The sequence below is a fragment of the Phaseolus vulgaris genome, chromosome 6 (assembly GCF_051622355.1).
Source record: "Phaseolus vulgaris cultivar YP4 chromosome 6, ASM5162235v1, whole genome shotgun sequence".
In the NCBI taxonomy this organism is placed as follows: domain Eukaryota; kingdom Viridiplantae; phylum Streptophyta; class Magnoliopsida; order Fabales; family Fabaceae; genus Phaseolus; species Phaseolus vulgaris.
Window position 1 is genome coordinate 22,606,554 of NC_143503.1, and position 21,247 is coordinate 22,627,800.

Genomic DNA, 21,247 nt, shown 5'->3' on the forward strand with positions numbered 1-21,247 from the left:
AATAAACTTTTTCTTATTTCTATCATTTCAAAGTTTTCATTTCAGATTCTCAATATCTTTAGTTCATCAACAAATAACAAAAGGGTCTTGATTTCAGGGAGTCTTTTTCTTCAAATTTTCCTCTGGTCTGCTTCTTTCTTTTCTTGGTTTTCATGGGGTGGTTTCTTTCTTTCTTGTTTTCCCTAAAGTTTTGCTTTTTCTTCATTTAGTTTATGAGTTTTATATTCTTGTTTTACTGTTTTGTGCTTTGCATGTTTATGTGGAGGGAAAGTTTGTTCTTTCAAGTGTTCTATTGAAGTTTTTGTTTATGTGACTTGTTGTGGTACCACTGATAGATATCTGTAACACAAAGTCTCCTTTTGAAAGTCCTATAGCAAAAGACATGGAGATTGCTCCGTAGCACTTTGCCCCATTTTTCTTTAGTTTTGTACCTTTGAACCCAGTGGTACCTTTGTTTATGAAGGTCAAGGAGGAAATCCTAATGTTAGGAGAAATATTTCACTTCGTGATAAACAAATTGGAACGATGAAATTTGGTGCTGAAAAATAGCATGCAAGCTATAAGTCCCATGTGGGTTATATTGAAAGTGATGGAAAGTTTGATGGTGCATTCAGTTACAATAGCAGCAATTCTCATTACGCATATGTTTATGATAGTGTGTATTTGGTGGATACAATGAAAATAGAAAGAGGGAGATATGGAATGCTTGTGTTCAATTTTGCACTAAATAGAATTTTAGGACAACTCCAAACTTGTTTTGCCCTTAAGGATCATGGCGAAAATTCAAGATTTACTCCTAGGAAGAAACACAACAAACCGAAAGGTTGTGTTGTCGAAAAGGAGGTTGTTCGTGTTAAAGATCTTTCAGATGGTCGGAAGAGGTTTAGTATTAGGGTGGTGACTTCAAGTGATCGTGTCCAGCTACCCACATCCTTTATTTATGTCGTAAATAACGTTCACTCAATGAAGTTCAAGCAGGAAATTCTTTGTGGCTGTGAAAAATGGTAGCAAAGGTTGACGTACAAAAATTGTCTTTCATTCCCTTCTGGAAGCTTTCTATGTGAGTATATTGGAGAAGTCAGTGCCTATGGATAATGACTATATATTTCACATGGGTATGTTCATGGATATTTTCTTTTGTTGTGTTTGGACTTTATTTAACAGTTTCAGTCTTCTTTTGTAGGTGTTAGAAAGGTCTTCACTTATGCAAGTAAATGTGGAAATGGAGGAAGATTTACTAATCATAGTTGTTCTTCAAATCTTCGTGTCAAAGATGTTATGTATGATGACAATGACAAGAATCTTCCTCAAAATGTTGCTTGGTGTAAAGGATATTCTTGCTGGAAGAGAACAGACTTATGATTATAATTCCTTCAATGGAAACTTGATCAGGTGTTTTATTGCATTGTTGAATATAGTACATATACTCACATCATTGTTTGATATGTATAAGGTCGTTCTGAGTATGTCAAGGATGCAAGTATATCTAATGAAGTGTCAATTATAAACATACTAAGGGAACATAGAAATAAACATACTAAGGAAACTTAGAAATAAGAATTCTGGTTGATGATTTTATATATAAAGTTGTCATTGACTTTTGTATAGTAATAATTATGTTCAATTATCTCTTGACACTTACACATCATCTTGTATGGTATGGTTGATGATTTCTGCTCTATCGGCAGAAGTTTTTTCTATTATTCTTGGTCTTGAAAGAGCCAGATGATAAATTGGATTAGAAAATCTTGTGGCTCGTAAAGTGTCTTGCTAGCTTTTAGATTCTCCATATCTCACTTCTTTCTAATAGATTATGTTTTGTAGAGATAAGAATCATCTCCTTTACTTTGGATTCTCCTGGTTTTGGGGTTTTTCTTTTTTATCATGAGTTTTAGCTTAGTCCACTCATGATTTGTATTTCTGTATTCTTAATGTGGCTTTGCATGTCAACCCTGTTTAAAAAAATCATATGGGCCACGGTAAAAAAATGTTTGTAAGGTCAAAAGGCCCAAATAAAAAAAATTGGTAGGGCTAAAACGCCCACAAAAGCCCCATGGGTGAGGGCCAACCCATGATCATTTTTTTAAAAGTGAGTGTATAGTTAAATATATGATCAATCCAAATCCAAAAAAAATATGGAGTGTAGGAGAAGGTATGGAGGTTTAGGGAGAATTCACCAAACATGAAGGTTCATGTTATCAATTGCTTGCTTTAATTGTGGGATAAGCGTACACAAATTCTCCTTGCACCTCGACAAGTTCTTCCTGTACCTCCATATAATTTTTAAATACCAAATCTATCCTTGGCAATATATGTTAGGGTTTTGGTTGAGTTTGTGAGTTGTTCTTCATTTTGAGGGTTCTCATTCATTGCAGTGGAGTTTGTGGGTGGTTCTTGGGGGTTGTGGTTGGAGGTGGCTGTTGAAGGAGGTGAACGTTAGTTGCAGAGGTGAGTTGTGCATTTCTTTTCATGGCTTTCGTTCGCATTTTTAATTTTCGTTTTCTTCTTGTATATTGGATTGCAAAAGTCATAAGTCATAACACCTCCAATTATCTGCTGAATTGTGCAATCTGGTATACAATGTTGGATCCGGTTGGTGCTTCCGAATTGAACAATCTGGTATTCATTTGCTAATAACATACCAAATTGTTCAATTCAATTTGTATACCTTGAGTCCAGTAATACATATACAATCTGATATGTTATTGAAAAATGAATACCAAATTGTACAATTGGATATGTATACCATCCACATTCATACTGAATTATACATTACTGTTTAAACAAAATAAAGTTAAGCTACCACCAGAATAGAAAAAAAAATGAACTTACATTCACTGTAGTGCTTCCTTCAACCTGTGTCAAACCTCGCCCTCCATCAAATTGACTTGAAAAATGAAAGCTCTTGGACAACAATGGAGGAGGTGTGACATCTGTGAAGAAATAAAGGGTGCGCCGGTTCACAACAATAGCAAATAAAAGGGTGCAGTGTGAGGTTAAGAGAAAAGTAAAGTTTTTAAAATTTTAAATAAAGGCAAAATTGGAATATCACATAGATGAATAATGGAGCTGCATGAGCACCCATTGAGGTGCAGGGAGAATTTGCCCAAAAATAACAGCAGTAACTTGTATTTTTATATACTGCAATTCATGTTTAAACACACTTAAATAACAGAATAAAAGATCATGCTTCTTGACTTTATGAACTCCTACTGATCATGAAAAGTAATATAAAAACTTAAATCATCCACTACACACAAAATGACGGACTTTTTTCTCAAGTTATTCAAAGATTAAAACTGCTATGATAGCATAAGAGTGCACGACCTCAATATCACCAAAGGTTTCAAGTTCTCAGTCTGAAATTCATGGGACAGGCAGAGGAAGATAAGGAAAAGGAACCAAGAACAGATCATGCTTTCTTCTAACTGCGATTCCAAACTCTTCACTCATGTCCAATTCTTCACTTATCATTCCACTTGGAAGCTTCCAATCAAAGTGATATAACAACATTGCAAGGGTCACTTCGACAACTCTGGATGAAAATGTGCTTCCAGGGCATATCCTTCTTCCAGCTCCGAAAGGAATGAACTCAAAATTATTCCCTTTGTAGTCAACAGTGCTGTCGATGAACCTCTCGGGATAAAACTTCTCTGGTTCAGTCCAATAGTTTGAATCTCTTCCAATTGCCCAAGCATTGACTATGACCTTGCTTTTGGCTGGTATGTTATAGCCATGTATCTCACATGTTTGACCACATTCTCTTGGAAGCAAAAGAGGAAGTGGAGGGTGTAATCTCAAGGTCTCTTTCACAACTAGTTTCAAATATTTGAGTTCGTTGATGCAATTTTCATCAACCCTTCGTTTCATGTTGAATACCTCTCTAACCTCAGCTTGTGCTTTTCTCATTATTCTTGAATCCTTTATTATTTCAGCCATCGCCCAATCTATGGTTTTTGCTGATGTATCACCTCCAGCAGCAAAAATGTCCTTACAAATAGTTTATCAATAAAAAAGGTTAAAAGTAAAGAAATAAACAGACTGCATGCTTCTAGAGTTATTAGGCAAATGTTTTACTACTTCAAAGATCTTTCGAGTGGAAAATAAGATATAGAGGGGGAAAAGTGTTTATTAGATATTTAGGAACATTTTTATTTCCTACTCTCTTTTTCGGTTTTAAAAATTGTTTTCCAAAGATGCTATTCAATTATCAGTTTCTCCTCCAGAGTGTGTTAAGTTTTGAAAATTTCTTCCGAAAAAAGTGTTTTAGAAACATAAACCAGAAACTTCTAGTTTCTTTCATATTTTTAAAACTAAAACCAGTTTCTGAAAATAGAAATCAAACTCATCCTTATTAACTAATTCCACTTTCATAGCAAGTACGAGAAAAATTATGATCATAAAATGTATTTTCAAGAGGTTATGATCCATACCAGAATTATAGCCTTGATGTTGTTCCTAGTTAAAGTAAAATCCTGGTTGCTACCATCCTCATATTGTATGAGAACATCCACAAGATCTTCTGTTTCCCTTTCGAAATCTTTGGCCTCTGACCTTGCCTCTTTATGCTCATTGATGATGCCTTCCAATATTTGATCGACTTGTTGATGCAACCTCTCAAGCTTGGGCCTGATACCAGTGACATGTTGCAGCCAAGTAGCAGAAGGAAACAAATCTCCAATGTCAAAACCTCCTACAAGTTTTATCAATTTTTTAACCTCTGCTATGAAGTTTTGTTGGTCTTTGTATTTCTTGCCAAAGGCAGACCTCGATGCAATTGAATAAATCGATGAAAGTACAGCTTGAGTGAGATTGATGGGGGATCCTTTCTCCGAATCTATCCATTTGACAAGATTGGAGAGCTCGTCTTCTCTAATTGGTTGGAATGAGTTGACACGTTTTAGGCTTAAAAGCTCCAGTGTGCAAATTTTTCTTAGCTGCCTCCAATAATTTCCATAAGGAGCAAAAACTATATCTGTGGAATTGTAAGATATGATTTCACTAGCTAGGATTTTAGGCCGCGTGGCAAAGTTAATATCATGGGTTTTCATGACTTCCTTAGCACACTCAGGGGATGAAATGACAATAGTAGAAACCTCTCCAAGTTGAAGATGCATCAAGGGTCCATATTTTAAGGCCAGGTCTCTTAGTTTTCTATGTGGCTGAGAGGATAGCAGATTGTGTATATTCCCTATAATAGGTAGCTTTGTAGGGCCATGAGGTATTTTAGAAGCTGTTTCATATGTTTTTCTGGGTTTGTTTCCAATTTTTTGTACTATAAGGGCTAAGAAGATAAGAGCTGAAAAGTAGAGGAGTAGTTGAGCCATGGAAAAGAAGCAGATTTCTAATGTGAGTGTGATGCTGCTAGTGTCTGTTTATATATTATACTCATTACTCAGCATTTCTTAACATCGTTTTTTGGTACCTTGTGATCATCTGGGTTTCTCCTATATTGAGATTTTTGTGTATGAATCCTTTTCATGAATAGTTAGACTAATAGACATAAGTGCAACTTGGTGGTTTTACATATCACTCTTTGTGCTTTTATTTCCCCATATGGTTTTGCATGCCAGATATTTGAACTAGCTGACACGTTATGTGAGTGCCATAAGAGTTTACGTAATACTGTGAATGGCAGAGAATCATGTGTTTGACATAAGAGTTTAGCGGTGGCACACTTTTGCATACAAATCAGAATTTAGTTTCTAGACAACCTTGGATTAGCTGACTCGAAAATCATTCAGAATTTGGGTTCTAGAGAATCGAATTTTGAGCTAGGTTTTTATTATTTTTTTACGTTTTGATTTATTAAATAATATGAAGAGGAAATTTTTTGTGGAAAATGTAAAAATAATTAATTGAAAATAATTTTATTTAAAGAAAGTTTTAAAATTAATTTAATAATAAGAATTATTATTATATACTTAGTAAGTGTATAGAATTTAATTATTTAGAGAAGTAAAATGTGAGATAAACAAATATTTAGAAATCTATATTTTAAAGAAATATAAAATAAGCAAATTTTTTAAAGAATTAGAAAAAGTAATGGAATGTATGTTATATAATTGCATTGGTTGAGTTAAAAAATATATATTAATTTAAAATAATAAGTGTATGTAATATATTACTTTAGAGAAAGATAGTAAACTAGTAATTATGTAGGTTTATTTTATATGTAAACTAATAATATGAGTAATTCTTTGTTTATATATACAAAATGTTATTTAGGAAATATTGAAAATTATAAAATATAATTGGATTTGTTTATATATACAAAATGTTATTTAGGAAATATTAAAAATTATAAAATATAATTGGATAAAATTTGGAGTTGATAAATGAATGAATTAATTTTGATTAAGGGAATAAAGTGTTTTATTTCATGTCTAGGAGGGTTTTCTACATATAGAAATGTGGAAAAATAAAAATTGTATGTGAAACTAAAAATTGTAATATTTATTTTTGAAGAATTTGAAGTTAAAAAAAATGATAAAGAATGCTAATTTGTAGAACTTTTCTTCATCACAAAGATGAGAATTTTTACATATTATTTTAAGGATATTGGTCTGACCCGATTCTGGGTGCATCAAGGTTGGCCATCGATCATGATAAGGCGGGCGTTATGGCATGGGACTTGGGATTTAGAGTAATTAGTCTTAAATACTCAATTAAGACAGAATCATAACAGTAAGGTATGAAAGTTAGGAATGCATCCATATATACTATGTAATATGTTGCTGGAAGGAGATCACAAATTAGGTTAAGAGCACACTTGTTCTTGACTACCTTGAATGTTCTGGGTTTAGGTCTCCAATTGGCCTGTCTAGAACATTTTGGCGCCCACCGTGGGGCAGACAATTTTTTCCTGCACCACAAATTAAGACAGACAAAAAATGAGGGGAGGAAGAAGAGCAGTAGTAGAGGAAGAGGTAAACGTTGTACCAAATGGAGAGCATACTCCAGATGTAACTAGAACTTTGATGGAGACCATGAGGAGACAAAACAATCAATAAGCGAAGGAATTCAGGAGGAGACAAGGATGAGAATGGAGGAAGCATTAAGGGGTCAAGAGCAACTCGTGAGGCAAAATGAGGAGCTTCAAAGGCAGATGGACGCTCGGAGTGTGGGGAAACGAGTAATGAAGGACGTGGAGCCAGATTTTCAATCGTTTTCGTTGGAAATTTTGAACGAACAAATTCCGGCAAATTATGTTTTTCCTAAGATTGGCTCGTTCAATGGGAAACAAGATCTAAATGCCCACGTAAAGAATTTTAGGACGCAAATGCTGATATATGGAGGTTTGGTGATGTGAATGTAACTACAAGAACACATGATTCTTGACATTCTTAGGAACAACTTGAGCTGGATTTAAAAGACACTTTACTTTAGAATTGGACCAATGTTCTAAATTCAAGAACTCACCAAAACTAAGCACCAACCAAGACTCATATTGAAGTCCATGTATTGTCAAATTGAATCAAAACAAAAGGAAAGAAGAACAAGAATTAAAACTGGACAGAATTTAAATGATAGCTACTGAACCAAAACAGAATTAAGAACACAATGCTGGAAACACAAAAATAAACGGTAGAAAAAGAAGTAAACTCTAGGAATCAAAACTACCGAATGGAAAATTGAAGAAAAGGGAAGAAGAACACTTATAGAAGAAGATGCTTGCTGGATTTTGAGAATTGGAAGAAACCATTCACGCCACTTGGAACCTTGAACCAAGATAAGTGATGGAGTGCCACCACTTGAAGCTCACCATAGCTCACAAGATAAGGCAAAGAAGAGGAAGACTCAAAACTCACAAATTCTCTCCAAAATTGAGTATAGTCTCTCTACTATAAAATTCCAATCTGAATTGTGAAGGACCTAAGCCCTCCTTTTATAGGAGTAAGGGCTGGTCATTTACATAGCTTATTCCCTAAGCTACCCAAAAAAGTCCTAAGATCACACCCCCCTTACTAAGCTCACTCCCCAAGCTTCTAGAATTTGCTAAACTAAAGCCTAAAGATGCTTTTACAAAAGAGGTGTCTCATGTTTCCCTCTAAGCACCTTTCTAAACACTATTCTATATTATTTACAATTTAAAAGAAACTATAAAGAGAGATATTTAATATGAAGCCTATTATTTGAGAGTTTGTAGACTTCTTTATCTTTAGGCTTGATCTTCTCTTTGACTTCTTTTAATTTGTGAGAAGACTAGAAGGAAGAACTTCAAATGTGTAGGTGAAAATCCTCTTCCTTCATTAATAAAATCCTCTCCTAGTGGATATCCATCATTTGGACTCTGTCCGATGTAAAATGCTGGCGAGATCCTTGACAAGTACGACATTGGATTGGTTCAGTAATCTGCCAGAAAGATCGGTGACATCATTGGAGGTTTTTGTTAGGTTATTGGTCGCTCATTTTGCGGCAAATAAAACTAAACCTCTAGACACAGCAGATTTATTTGATGTAAGGCAGGCTAGGGGAGAGACGGTAAAACAATATTTGCGTCGATTTAACGAAGTGGTAGTTCAAATTTCCCAGCCTAATGTGGAGGCTTTCATTAGAGGATTGAGGTTAGGATCGTTTGGAGAATCTCTAGTGAAGAAAAGACTGGTGGATATGGCGGATGTTAATCTTCGGGCGGTATCGTATGTTAAAGTGGAAGAGTTTTCTAGGAAGAAGAAAGAGGAGGAGAGAAGGGGTGAAGATGGGTCGCGTTCAAAGGCGGAAAAAGAGGTATGGAGCATATGGAGGAAAAAAGAGGTATTGAAGATACGAAGGGAGGAAAAATCAGGAGGAGGTTCATATGGAGGAAGAACTGCAGGAGGGTCTTATACGTATGGAGCAGGAAAGCCTTATGAGAGGAGGGAGGAAAGAGCGTGGTTTCCATCGAAATTATCGATATCTCAATGGGATATTGTGAAAGACGTAAATACAACACGACTTCTGCGTTTTCCTGAGAAGGCCACCATGAACATGGGAAAAAATTCGAGTGCTTGGTGTTGTTTTCACAATGCCAACGCTGAGTTTCACTAGGGAAGACTTGGAAGATGTCTTTCCCCATGATAATGATCCCATGGTTATTTCGGTTGTAATGAAAAGTCGACGTATACACAGGGTGTTGGTTGATCAAGGGTCTTCAGTTGATGTACTTTTTTGGGATGCTTTTGTGGCTATTGGTGGATCGTTAGAGGAGCTGGAGCCGTATGAAGGGGTTTTGGTTGGGTTCTCGGGCGATCCAGTTCAGGTGCGAGGATACATACAAGCGCGGACCACTTTTGAAGATGATAGCAATACCAAGACATGTAATAAGGGTGGATCAAAAGACAGCAAGGAAGTGTTATGAGGGGAGTTTAAAAATAAAAAAAAATGTTGGCAGGTAGAGAGGGTAGATGAGGAAGTAAAATTGGACCCACAGGTAGATTATGAGGGGGAAAGACCACAACCAATGGAGGAAGTAAAAACTGTAGTAGTGGGGGAGCATAGGTCGTTAAAGATAGGAAGTTGTATGGATTTGGAGCGGGAAAGGGAGTTGATAGAATGTTTGAAAGACAATTTAAATGCTTTTGCATGGTCGGTCTGGGATATGTCAGGGATTGATTCTAATGTCATATGCCATAGGTTATCAATGAATCCAAACGCGAAACCTGTGGTACAAAAGAAACGAAAATTAGGTGAAGAAAGGCGACAGATAGTAGACGAGGAAGTGGAGAAATTGAGGAGTGTTGGGTATGTTCGTGAAATACAGTACCCATCTTGGCTAGCCAATGTGGTTTTAGTGCAAAAGAGTAACAAAAGATGGAGAATGTGCACGGATTTTACTGATTTAAATAAAGCATGTCCTAAGGATGCTTACCCTCTGCCTAATATTGATGTCTTGGTAGATGGGGTGTCAGGTTGTGAATTATTAAGTTTTATGGATGCATATTCGGGTTACAATCAAATTCGAATGCATCCTGATGGAAGAGGCCCCAACACCTAAAAGAGCGTCTAGGACCAACCTTGCATGAAAGGCAACCAAGAAAGCGTCTAGGACCAACCTTGCATAGAGGGCACCCACAAGAAGCGTATAAGAGAGTTGACATCCAAGAAAGTTGGCGTCCAAGAAGGCCCAACAAAGTGTAGCTTAGTCTTAATTGTGGTATAAATAACATAGCCTTGTGAACCTTTGTTTAATTTCTGCAAATTAGGATCAAGGAGGAGTTAACCTAGATTAGCTACGGTTTCTAGAACCTCCCCACTAATCTAGGACCGGTCATGTGCAAGTTAGAAGGCCATGTGCACCCATGTGCCATGTGCTCCATGTGCTACTCTTTTACATTTCATTTGGCTTGCATTTGCTCATCATTTAGGTCATCATTTACGGTCCTCCTTAGCCTATAAAAGGAGGAGCCAACCTCATGTATTGTAAGATTAAATTGAGTATTGTTATGCTGTCAAATTTGAGTCATACATTACTCCTTGCCTAGAATCTAGGTTTTAGTCTTCAATCCTTACACCTTCAAAGGGGTTGGCCGAACCTCCCTAATCTCACACTCTTCATGCACCTTCAAGGCATCCACACTTCCTAGGAAGGCCTTGTTCCATCAACAACCATAAGCTTCCGCAAATTCACCCCAATTTCCAACAAGAAGAAGACCTCAATGCCATCATTTGGTATCATGAGCTATGGTCTTCAAGAGATAAGTTTCTCTTCTCATTTTTGTGTTTGTGTTCTTCTTATTTCTGAGTTGTTCATCTCTATTTCAAGTTATCTTGCTGTTTTTTTTTTTAATATGATTTGAATGCTTTTCTATTCAATTCAATCGGTAGTTTGTGTTCAAATTGTGCTTGAACATCTAATTTTAATTTTGTGTAGGATTCTTGATACTTTGTGTTGCTGTTTTTAATTTTTTAGGTTGCTTGAGTCTTGTTTGCAATATTGTTCGGTTCATATTAATGAGTTTGAGTCTTTTCATTTTATGAATCCATAAGTTTTGTCTAGTCATGTGTTTTCCAAATTTGTTAACAAATTCTAGTAGTACTCTTCTTGATTTAATTGTTTCTTGTTTTGGTTTGAATGCTTGATCTGAAATCTATATTGTTTTGATCCTTTGGTGCATTTTTCTTTTAGTTTGAGTTCATATTTGTGTGTTAGATCCACACAAATTCCATTACACTAATTCCATTATGTTTTTGAAGTATATCTTTCTGTTTTGACTTTAGATTTCAGAATCCTCTGTTTTTCACAATTCTGTTTTGGCTGTTTTACTTTATGAAAATTAAATACATCATAAGAAAATTATGAGCCTATGGATTTCACTAGTTTGAGGTGCTAGCAAAAGAACAAAAAAAAGAATTAGTTGAAAAAAAAGAAATAGAAAAAAAAGACAAATCACACAAGAAAAGTGTGTATTCTAGCGCTGGAACTGACAGTTTTGGACACTGATTTTAAAAAAATTATCATAATTAAATGGCGCATGTGATTTAAGTGAAACCAACGCCAAAAGTTTGTTCAGAAATTGAATTAAGTGTGTTTAAATTTTCGGAAACAAATACAAAATAGCCAGCTCAAGATAAATCTTTGAAGTCACGCATTCTGGATCACAATATTTTTCAGTGGTGTTGTTTTTTGTTTTTAAATCAAATCTAGTACTATTCCTTAGTTTCCTTTTGTGTGCCATCCATTATTTGAGTGCCTATTTTTATTTGCTTGTCCATTTCATTCTGAACTTCTTCTAGTTGTGTCACAATATTAATTTCAATTGTAGTGGTGCTGTTTTCAAATTTTATTTGTTTTCTTGCTTTATTTTCTTAACCTCTAAGCTTTGTTGGTGGATTATTATCAATTGGTGTTTGTTGAGTGAGATTTGACTTGAGGAGAGTCTAGCTTTACTTAATAGGTGCTGTATTGAAGAATCTAATTACCTAATTCCAAGAGGATCAAGGCAAGGAACAACAACAAACACCATATCAAAAATACACCATACACTTTTGAAGGTCACAAGCAAGAAAATCAACAACAAGGCAAGGGAGTGCACTTTAACTTGTGCAACTTAATTTCTTTGCAAATTACTTTTGTTAATTAGTAGCTTAATCACACAATTAGACGGTGAGTGTGTCTTCGAAGGCTCCAAGTGTCTAAGAAGCCTCACCTAGGATCGCCTAGTTTAAACTTTCTAGCTTAGCATTTGTTAATTGCTTTAATTATGCCATTTGCTTTTGTTTAACTTCGCTTAATTGCTTTTGTTTGGTCTTGTTTAAAGCTTTGATAATTTGCTAGATAGCTTGCATTGTTTTTGTTGCATAAAAATTTGATTTTGACATCTTCATGGTGTTTTAAGTGATTTACCTAAAGAAAGATTTGTGTGAAGATCTTGAGGGATAGTTTTTGGCTAAGGCAAAGACTTGGTATTTAAGTAGTCCATTGTGACTCACCTCTCTTACCTGGAAAACTATCTTCATTAACTTCCCTCATCTTTCTTAAAGTAAAACATTTCTATACACAAAGTTCTAGTCATGTCTTCTAATTCTGCAAAGTCTATGGAAAGTGATGTGAAATCCATCAAATCCCTTTTGAAACAACTTGCAAAGGATGTTCAATTAATTTCCTATAGACAATTGGAGAATGAATCTAAAATCAATGAATTAACTAGAGCAAAGGAAGAGAAATCTCAAAATTCAAAAAAGTCACACACTCATGCATCTCACTCTAAATATAATGAGTCTATAGGGGAGGAAAGCCTTAGAATCAATGATTACTACCAACCACCCCCTAGAAGAAATAGGCAAAGAGAGCAAGAGAGCTCAAGGGAGGTTAGGGTAGACCTACCCCATTTCTATGGTAAGGAAGACGTAGAAGTATATCTAGATTGGGAGATGAAGGTTGAACAACTTTTTACTTGTCATGGGGTAAGTGAAGAGAGAAAAGTGCCCTTAGCCACCCTTACTTTTCAAGGGAATGCCATGTATTGGTGGACCTCTTTAGAGTGAGATAGACGTCTTCATAGGGAGCCTCCCATAGAATATTGGAATGACCTTAAGGGAGCCCTAAGACGTCGTCACATACTTTCCTACTACAATAGGGGGTTAATGGACAAGCTCCAAAGATTCCAACAAAGAAACATGAGTGTGGAAGAGTATAGGCAAAAAATGGAGCTTTACATGATGAGAGCCTCTATTATAGAGGAAGAAGCCACTACCATAGCTAGATTCCTAAGTGGGCTCAATCTTGGGATAAGAGATAGGGTTGAACTTCTACCTTATCAAGACTTGAATGATTTGGTTCAACTTTGTATTAAAGTTGAACAACAAAATTTAAGAAAAGTTTCAAGTCTAAGGGAAGGTTCATATCCTAACTCCTATCCCAAGAGAGATTATAAAAGGGAGGAGAGTACATCTAAGGAAACACCAAGAGAGGCTCCTAAACCCTTAGTCAAGGATACCTTCACTCTACCCATTCACGCTAGGGATGTTAAATGTTTTAAATGCTATGGAAGAGGACATGTGCAAGCCCAATGTCCAAACCAAAGATCCTTGTTTTTAAAAGGTAAAGATGAATATACTAGTTGTGAAGACGAAGAAGGGGAAGAAAAACAAAGATTGTATCCTTTAGAGGGGGAATTAATGATGATTAAAAGATCCTTCAACAATCAATCTAGTGCCACCATAGAAACACAAAGAGAGAACATCTTTCACACAAGATGTAAAATTTTAGAAAACATATGTTCTCTCATTGTGGATAGTGGTTCAAGCTGCAATTGTTGTAGTACTAGATTGGTTGAAAAATTAAATCTACAAGTAGTCCTACATCCAAAAATTTACAAACTTCAATGGATAAATGATGATGGGGAACTAATTGTAGATAAACAAGTGAAAGTCAAGTTTTCTATAGGTAACTACCAAGACAATGTTTTATGTGATGTAGTACCTATGGAAGCTTGCCACATTCTTTTAGGTAGACCATGGCACTTTGATAAAAAAACCTTGCACAATGGTCTAACTAATGAGATAACTTTCACTCACCAAGAAAAGAATTTTATACTTTATCCCTTATCACCTTCACAAGTGATAGAGGATGAAGTACAAATGAAAAAAAAAGAGGAGGAAAAAATAACAAAAATTGAAAAGGACATTCAACATGAGGAAAACATTCAAAAAACAATTGAAAATATGATTCTTGTTGAACAACCTTCAATTTTAGTTAAAGGAACATAGAAAAAATAATTTTCAAATTAACACCTCTGCTTTGTTTGATGATTTTCCTAGGTGGATGTTTGATCCGGGAGGGCAAGCCTAATTGAAGAAGCAAGAGGCTGCTATCCGAGATCACATCTGTAGATCTGAGGATAGATTTTCTCAAGAAGGAAGAGATGATGGACACCATCCAGCCATAAACATCCATCTCCCTAGCCATGAAAAAGAAAAAGCATTGGATTTGAGGACAAATCCTTTTTAAGAGGGAGGGGATGATGGAAGAGGCTCCAGCACCCAAAAGAGCGTTTAGGACCAACCTTGCATAGAGGGCACCCACAAGAAGTGTCTAAGAGACACAAGAAGCGTCTAAGAGAGTTGACATCCAAGAAGGTTGGCGTCCAAGAAGGCCCAACAAAGTGTAGCTTAGTTTTAATTGTGGTGTAAATAGCATAGCCTTGTGAACCTTTGTTTAATTTCTGCAAATTAGGATTAAGGAGGAGTTAACCTAGATTAGCTATTGTTTCTAGAACCTCCCCACTAATCTAGGACCGGCCATGTGCAAGTTAGAAGGCCATGTGCACCCATGTGCCATGTGCTCCATGTGCCTCCATGTGCTACTCTTTTACATTTCATTTGGTTTGCATTTGCTCATCATTTAGGTCATCATTTACGGTCCTCCTTAGTCTATAAAAAGAAGAGCCAACCTCATGTATTGTAAGATTAAATTGAGTATTGTTATGCTGCCAAACTTGAGTCATACATTACTCCTTGCCTAGAATCTAGGTTTTAGTCTTCAATAGGGGCTGGCCGAACCTCCCTAATCTCACACTCTTCATGCACCTTCAAGGCATCCACACTTCCTAGGAAGACCTTGTTCCATTAACAACCATAAGCTTCCGCAAATTCACCCCAATTTCCAACAAGAAGAAGACCTCAATGCCATCACATCCTATGGATGAAGACAAAACAACATTTAAGGGAGGTTTGTCAAATTTTTGTTACACTGTAATGTCATTTGGATTAAAAAATGCAGGAGCGACATACCAACGGTTGATGGATCGAATTTTGGAGGGAATGTTGGGCAAGAATGTGGAGGCATATGTAGATGATATGGTGGTGAAATCTGTAAAAGCTGATAGTCATGTGCGAGATCTGAGGGAACTTTTCAGGCGTTGGACAAATTTAAGTTGAAGTTGAATCCAGAAAAGTGCGTATTCGGAGTAAAAGCAGGAAAGTTTCTAGGCTTTATGTTGACACAAAGGGGAATTGAGATGAATCCAAAGAAGTATGCGGCAATCCTTAACATGCGGAGTCCAACGCCAGTTAAAGAAGTGCAACAATTAGCTGGAAGGATTGCATCCTTGTCGAGATTTATTCCAAAAGAGGGAGAGAGATTGGTTTCTTTTTTCTAATGTCTGAAAGGGAGTAATCAATTTACACGGACACAGGAATGTGAGGAAGCTTTTCAGAAGTTAAAAGAAGTATTAGCATCACCGCCAATCTTGATTAAACCCTCGGTAGGGACACCTATCCATCTATACTTGTGTGTCATAGTGAAAGCGATAAGCACGGTGTTAACACATGAGAAAGAAAAGGAACATAGGCCGATCTATTTTGTTAGTCGGACATTACAGGGAGCGGAAGTAAGGTACCAGAAGATAGAAAAAGTAGCCTTGGCCGTTGTGATGACAGCAAGACGGTTGAAGTATTATTTTTAGAATTTCCAGGTAGTGGTGAAGACAGACTTGCCAATCAAACAAGTCTTACAGAAGATGGATTTGGCAGGAAGGATGATGAAATGGGCGATTGAATTGTCGGAGTATGGGTTGTTGTTTGAAGGCAGGGGTCTGGTAAGGCCTCAGGCACTTGTAGATTTTGTGGCAGAGTTGGCACCCTCAGGTGGAGAGGATGTGAAGGGAGGTTCGGGAGGATGGATCTTATCTGTGGATGGCGCATCAAATGTGAAAGGGAGCAGAGCAGGGATAATCTTGGAAGGGCCGGATGGTGTCCTAGTAGAGCAGTCATTAAAATTCGCATTTCAAGCAAACAATAATCAAGCAGAATATGAAGCTTTGTTGGCTGGAATGAGATTGGCGATTGATATGGGGGTCAGTAGGTTGGTGGTAAGAAGCGATTCCCAATTAGTGACCGAACAAGTATCAGGAAACTTCCAGGCACGAGACCCGCATTTGGCTAAGTATCTGGAGGAGGTACGAAATATGGCAACCAATTTTGAGTTCGGTTTGGTACACGTACCACGGGACCAGAATGCTCGAGCATATTTGTTGTCTAAATTAGCAAGTACAAAAAGATGGGGTAATCATAGATTTGTCATTCAGGAGAGCTTAGCAGCACCAAGCGTAACCATTGGGGAGATGATGGAGCTTCGTAGCAGGCATAGTTGGATGGACATGTATTTAAAATGGTTCAGATATGGAGAAGAGTCTGTTGGGTTGGAAGCACAAGCCATTTTGAGAAAAAATATAGCTCAATTCCAGATGGTTGAGGGAAAGTTATACAGAAGAGGATTTTCAACGCCATTGCTGAGGTGTGTAGATGAATTTGAAAAGGAAAGGATAATGCAAGAGATTCACGAAGGAATTTGTGGGAATCACATCGTAGGGAGATCCTTAGCTATGAAGGTACTAAGGGCAGGTTTTTTTGGCCCACATTAAGAGGGGATTATGCAGAATATGTTAGGAAATGTGATAGGTGCCAAAGACATTCGAATGAAATTAAGATTCCAGCGGAGCGATTGTACTCCTTGATCGCCCCATGGCCATTCTTTAGATGGGGAATTGACATCTTGGGACCTTTTCCCATATCGGTAAGACAATTCAAATTCATAGTAGTAGTTGTTGAATATTTTACGAAATGGATAGAAGTGGAGGCTTTAACCACCATTACAGCAGAGAAAATTACCAAGTTCGTATGGAGATCAATAATATGCAGGTTTGGTGTACCTAAAGAACTGATATCAGATAATGGTACCCAGTTTATTAGTCGAAAGATGAAGCTCATGTGTGAAGAGCTGGGAATCCGACACATATTTTCGTCTGTGGAACATCCGCAGACTAATGGACAGGCGAAAGCAGCAAATAAGGTAATTTTACAAGGGTTGGAGAAGAAGTTGGGAGCAGCCAAAGCCAAATGGGTGGATGTTCTACCATAAGTAGTTTGGTCGTACCACACTACGGTGCAGTCAATGATGAAGGAAACACCTTTTGGTTTGGTATATGGTGGGGATGCAGTATTACCGATTGAGGTGGAAATGATATCAATGAGGGTAGAAGATTTTTCGGAAGCGACATCAGAAGAGGGCCGATTATACCAATTAGATACTATTGAGGAGTTAAGAGAAAAAGCGAGGATACGAGAATCAGTGCAAAAATGGAGAATCGAAGCAAAATACCTAAGCAAAGTGCATGCAAAGGAGTTCAAAGAGAGAGACCTCGTCTTAAGAAAGGCGGGAGAAGCAAACATAAATAACAAATTAGCACTGCAATGGATTGGACCATACAGGATTCGAGAAGTATTAGGGAGAGGAGCGTACAAGTTGGAGGCCCTAGATGGCGGGGAAGTCCCTCGGACATGGAATGTAGCTAATTTAAGGTTTTATTATAGCTAATCCTCATGTTGGATTTTTCATTTACTTTATAGTTTGAGACATGTTACAACAATATTTTAATAATAAATTACCAGTCCAAAAGGATTGGCATTTGCAATGATTTATTAAACTATTTTCAAAGTCAGGTGTATCCAATAAAAACCATGAAAAGGTGTTCACCGCCCATGGTGCCGAGCCGGAGTTGCTCAGTCCAATAAAAAACCATGGGAAGGTGTTCAACGTCCATGGTGCCAAGTCGGAGATGCTTGGTTCAATAAAAACCATGGGTTGGTGTTCATTGCACATGGTGTCGAGCCGGAGATGCTCGGTTCAATAAAAACCATGGGTTGGTGTTCACTGCCCATGGTGTCGAGCCGGAAATGCTCGGTCCAAGAAAAACCATGGGAGGGTGTTCACCGCCCATGGTGCCAAGCCGGAGACATTTGGTCCAATAAAAATCCATGACTTGGTGTTCACCACCCATGGTTCCGAGCCGGAGATGCTCGGTTCAAAGGAGAAGATGGGCATTCCCTACTTTTAGTGCCAGGTTGGAAATGCTAAGTCTTTGTAAGTTGCATTTATAATTTATTTTAGAAAATTCCGTTTAAAGTTCGTTGTCCTTTAAGTTTGAATTAGAATAATTTATTTTCAAAAATTACGTTTAAAGTTCAGTGTCTTTTAAGTCTGAATTAGAATACGTTTAGTTTAGTTGTATTACGAATAATTTTTGTTTAAATAAATAAGAGGTAAGACATAAACTTAGATATCATAGGAGTCGTTCAAATACCAGCAGTCTAGTTGTTCAAATACTAAATATGAGAGACATTTGTAAACTTGATTACATGAAATATGGTTAAGTTTTCAAAATGGTACCGAAATTTAAAGTTTCTTTGTTATATTCATTCTTCATCCGCAATCCAACCATCCACAACACTCTTAAAAGGGCCCATACACGAGATATCCAAATCTGGTTGGATTAATTTGATTTGCTCCACAGCTCCTTGGAAACCGTCCACAAAGGATCGAGATATTTCATTCTTAGCTACTTCCAATGCATTCTCCAATATGTTTATTTTATTATGCAATGTGGCTTCAGTGTTCTGCCAAGCTCGGTTGGTGGCCTGATGATCATCTCGATGGCGAGCATAATCTTCAACAGTTCTTTGGAGCTTAATAAGAGCATCGTCGCGGTCATGGACTAAGGCTGTTAATCGTTCTTCCAGTTGAGAATTTGTGGTACGAACACTCTCTATTTTAGTGGTCAGTTGGTCAATTTTTTCTTTGTCTTGTTTCAGCAGTCGGCGGGCCATGTGGTCAAAAGCGTTTAGCAGTAACGTTCATCTCAAAGGAGATGTTAGCCTCATTCTGTGAAGCTCAGGCTCTTGATGATCCTTGTTGACGTGAGGAGTGATCATCTAGGTCGAAGACACCTTCTGGAGGGCGACCTTCGACATTACGCTTCTTTCGTACGGGTAAGCTAGCGGTGTGCTCGGAATCAGCGACAGTTGGTTCGGTACTAGGTTTCAAAGAAGCCTCCCTCAGCCGGCGAGCCATTTCAGCTTTAGTAAGAAGCATGGCGTTATCTGAAAAGGAAAGTATTAATGAGACATCAATAAGCAATATGAGGAATAAGGAGAGTCAGTAGAAGTATGTACCAATATTGACTTTTAGGTCATGTGGTTGGAACTCTAGCTTTAACAGTATGGAAGTTTCAAAGACAATCCCTAAGTCGTCAAGATTTTTGTAGTCATTAAATTCATTACGCTCAAGGTTGTCAGGAGAACGAGTTTGTTGACTCTGAGGATTGGATGACCAGTAAAGGGGAAACCCTTCAAAGAAATCTGGGTTTTGATCGGTCTTTTGGATTTTTATGAACCTACCTTTAAAAGATTTATAGGAAGACTGGAACAAAGTTAGTATGGCCCGACCTTTCGCTCCGCTAACAGAAGCCCAGGAAGTTCGTTTGGAAGGTTTATATTCAAAGAAGTAGAAGAACATAGTTGCGCTTGGCACAAAGTTAAGCTGACAGCAAAGGATATAGAAGGCTCGTACAAAAGCCCAACTATTTGGGTGAAGTTGTGCGGGAGCTACATTCATGGCACTAAGAACCTCTTTCTCGAAGGCAGTCAAAGGCAAGCGGAAATTGAGCCTGGTAAACAACATTTCATAGAAAAAGCAGAAGGGTGGCTCGCCTGAACAACAACTACTACAAACGGGTTGTGTAGGATTACAAGGAATAACAACAAGATCTTGGTCGGAGTGAATACGACTCAACGATTGAGCATGGCGAAGTTTTCTAATGCGTTTAAGGGAAGTAAATACATAAACCTCACGCAACACATCATGTTTTGCCCAGAGATAAAGAACACTGTAATCCATGAGCAAGAAACTACAGGATAGAGGGTCAAGGAATGAACACCGTATAAAGAATAAATCAACCTCAGACCCATACCTTGATAAAGCCTCATTGGCTTACGCTTGAAGCTGGGGGCATGTAAGGATATGGGTCTGTGAGAATTTGGGTTGTGTGCCTAACCATTATAAATTCTTCATATTGTGAAATATATCCTATGAGTTTTCATTATTCTCTCCAAACGAAAGGTTTTCTCATTACATTGAGAGGTCTTGATCTCAAGGGGAGATTAGGACCTTGTACCTGGAGAGGTTAGAATACTTTGTGTACCTGGAGAAGTTAGAATACTTGGTGTACCTGGAGAGGTTAGAATGCTTGATGTACCTATAGAGGTTGGAATACTTAGTGTACCTGGAGAGGTTGGAATACTTAGTGTACTTGGAGAGGTTAGAATACTTGGTGAACTTGCAAAGGTTGAAAATACTGTGTGAAAACTTCTCTTCAATTGGTGAGACTCTGATTTAGATGTGACTTGAGTCATTCTTCAGCTTCAACCTGCTAATGAAAAAGGAAAAACGCAAATGAACATATTCAATATCATCTTATTAGAACCCCCTTTTTCCAAACAGCTCATAAATTGTAGACAAATATGTATACGAATTCTCATGGTCCATATCAGTAAATTGATGAGTACGTATCAAACTAAGGAATGTTGGTTTCATTGCCACTGTCTTAGTAGCACGAGGTATTGCAATGTTGGAAAATTGTTGTAGTCCCTATTGCATAGCATAATCACCAAGTGTTCTTCTCAGTGACAATTGTCTTTCTTCAACAATGTTGTTTTCTTCTTGAATTGGTTCAATGTGATTAGTAGACGTGGTTGAAAATTCTTCAATAGCTTCTCTTTGCTTTTCTTAATTTTGTTCCTCCGAGTTGTCTTCTCAATTTCTAAATCTAAATTTCTAAATCCAATTGCAGTTGATCTCTAGAAACTTGTCCTCTTAATATCATATATCATAAACTAGCTCATGCAAGGATTAACACAAAAATAATAATTTAAAATACAGAAAAAATAACTAATTTTTAAAAATAAAAGAAAAAAATTAAAATAAAGAAAA

The 21,247-nt window shown here is 37.1% G+C and overlaps 2 protein-coding genes across 13 annotated transcripts in view; one reads left to right on the plus strand and one right to left on the minus strand.

Annotated features, from left to right (window-relative positions):
• Positions 1 to 21,247, plus strand: part of LOC137831328 (uncharacterized) — a 28,894-nt gene that overhangs the window by 1,206 nt on the left and 6,441 nt on the right. For 4 of the 11 annotated variants that reach the window (XR_016521386.1, XR_016521387.1, XR_016521388.1 and 1 more), the window contains exon 1: positions 8 to 2,448. Coding sequence is in view for 2 of the 11 variants with exons in the window: in XM_090303186.1 (XP_090159312.1) it covers positions 15,942 to 16,844 (903 nt within the window). In the remaining 9 variants the exon portion in view is untranslated. The other 7 variants (XR_016521389.1, XR_016521392.1, XM_090303186.1 and 4 more) reach the window with 7 other exon arrangements.
• On the minus strand, positions 2,443 to 5,593 carry LOC137831327 (cytochrome P450 71D11-like). Of its 2 annotated transcripts, XM_090303185.1 has the most exons (3): positions 4,434 to 5,579; positions 3,328 to 3,990; positions 2,443 to 2,933 (listed from the first exon to the last, which is right to left on the minus strand). In XM_090303185.1, exons 1-2 carry the CDS (start codon positions 5,325 to 5,327, stop codon positions 3,367 to 3,369), a joined length of 1,518 nt encoding a protein of 505 aa, XP_090159311.1. In that variant the 5' UTR covers positions 5,328 to 5,579; the 3' UTR covers positions 2,443 to 2,933; positions 3,328 to 3,366. The 2 variants fall into 2 exon arrangements, with proteins under 2 accessions (XP_090159311.1, XP_090159310.1); XM_090303184.1 differs by lacking the exon at positions 2,443 to 2,933 and having other exon boundaries at positions 3,196 to 3,990; positions 4,434 to 5,593.

Bases quoted from the DNA above. Each gene is read 5' to 3' on its own strand.
- LOC137831327 (XM_090303185.1), bottom strand. From the start codon at position 5,327: ATGGCTCAACTACTCCTCTACTTTTCAGCTCTTATCTTCTTAGCCCTT. The intron at 3,991-4,433 runs GTATGGATCATA...ACTATTTGTAAG, and splicing joins ACATCAAGGCTATAATTCTG to GACATTTTTGCTGCTGGAGG.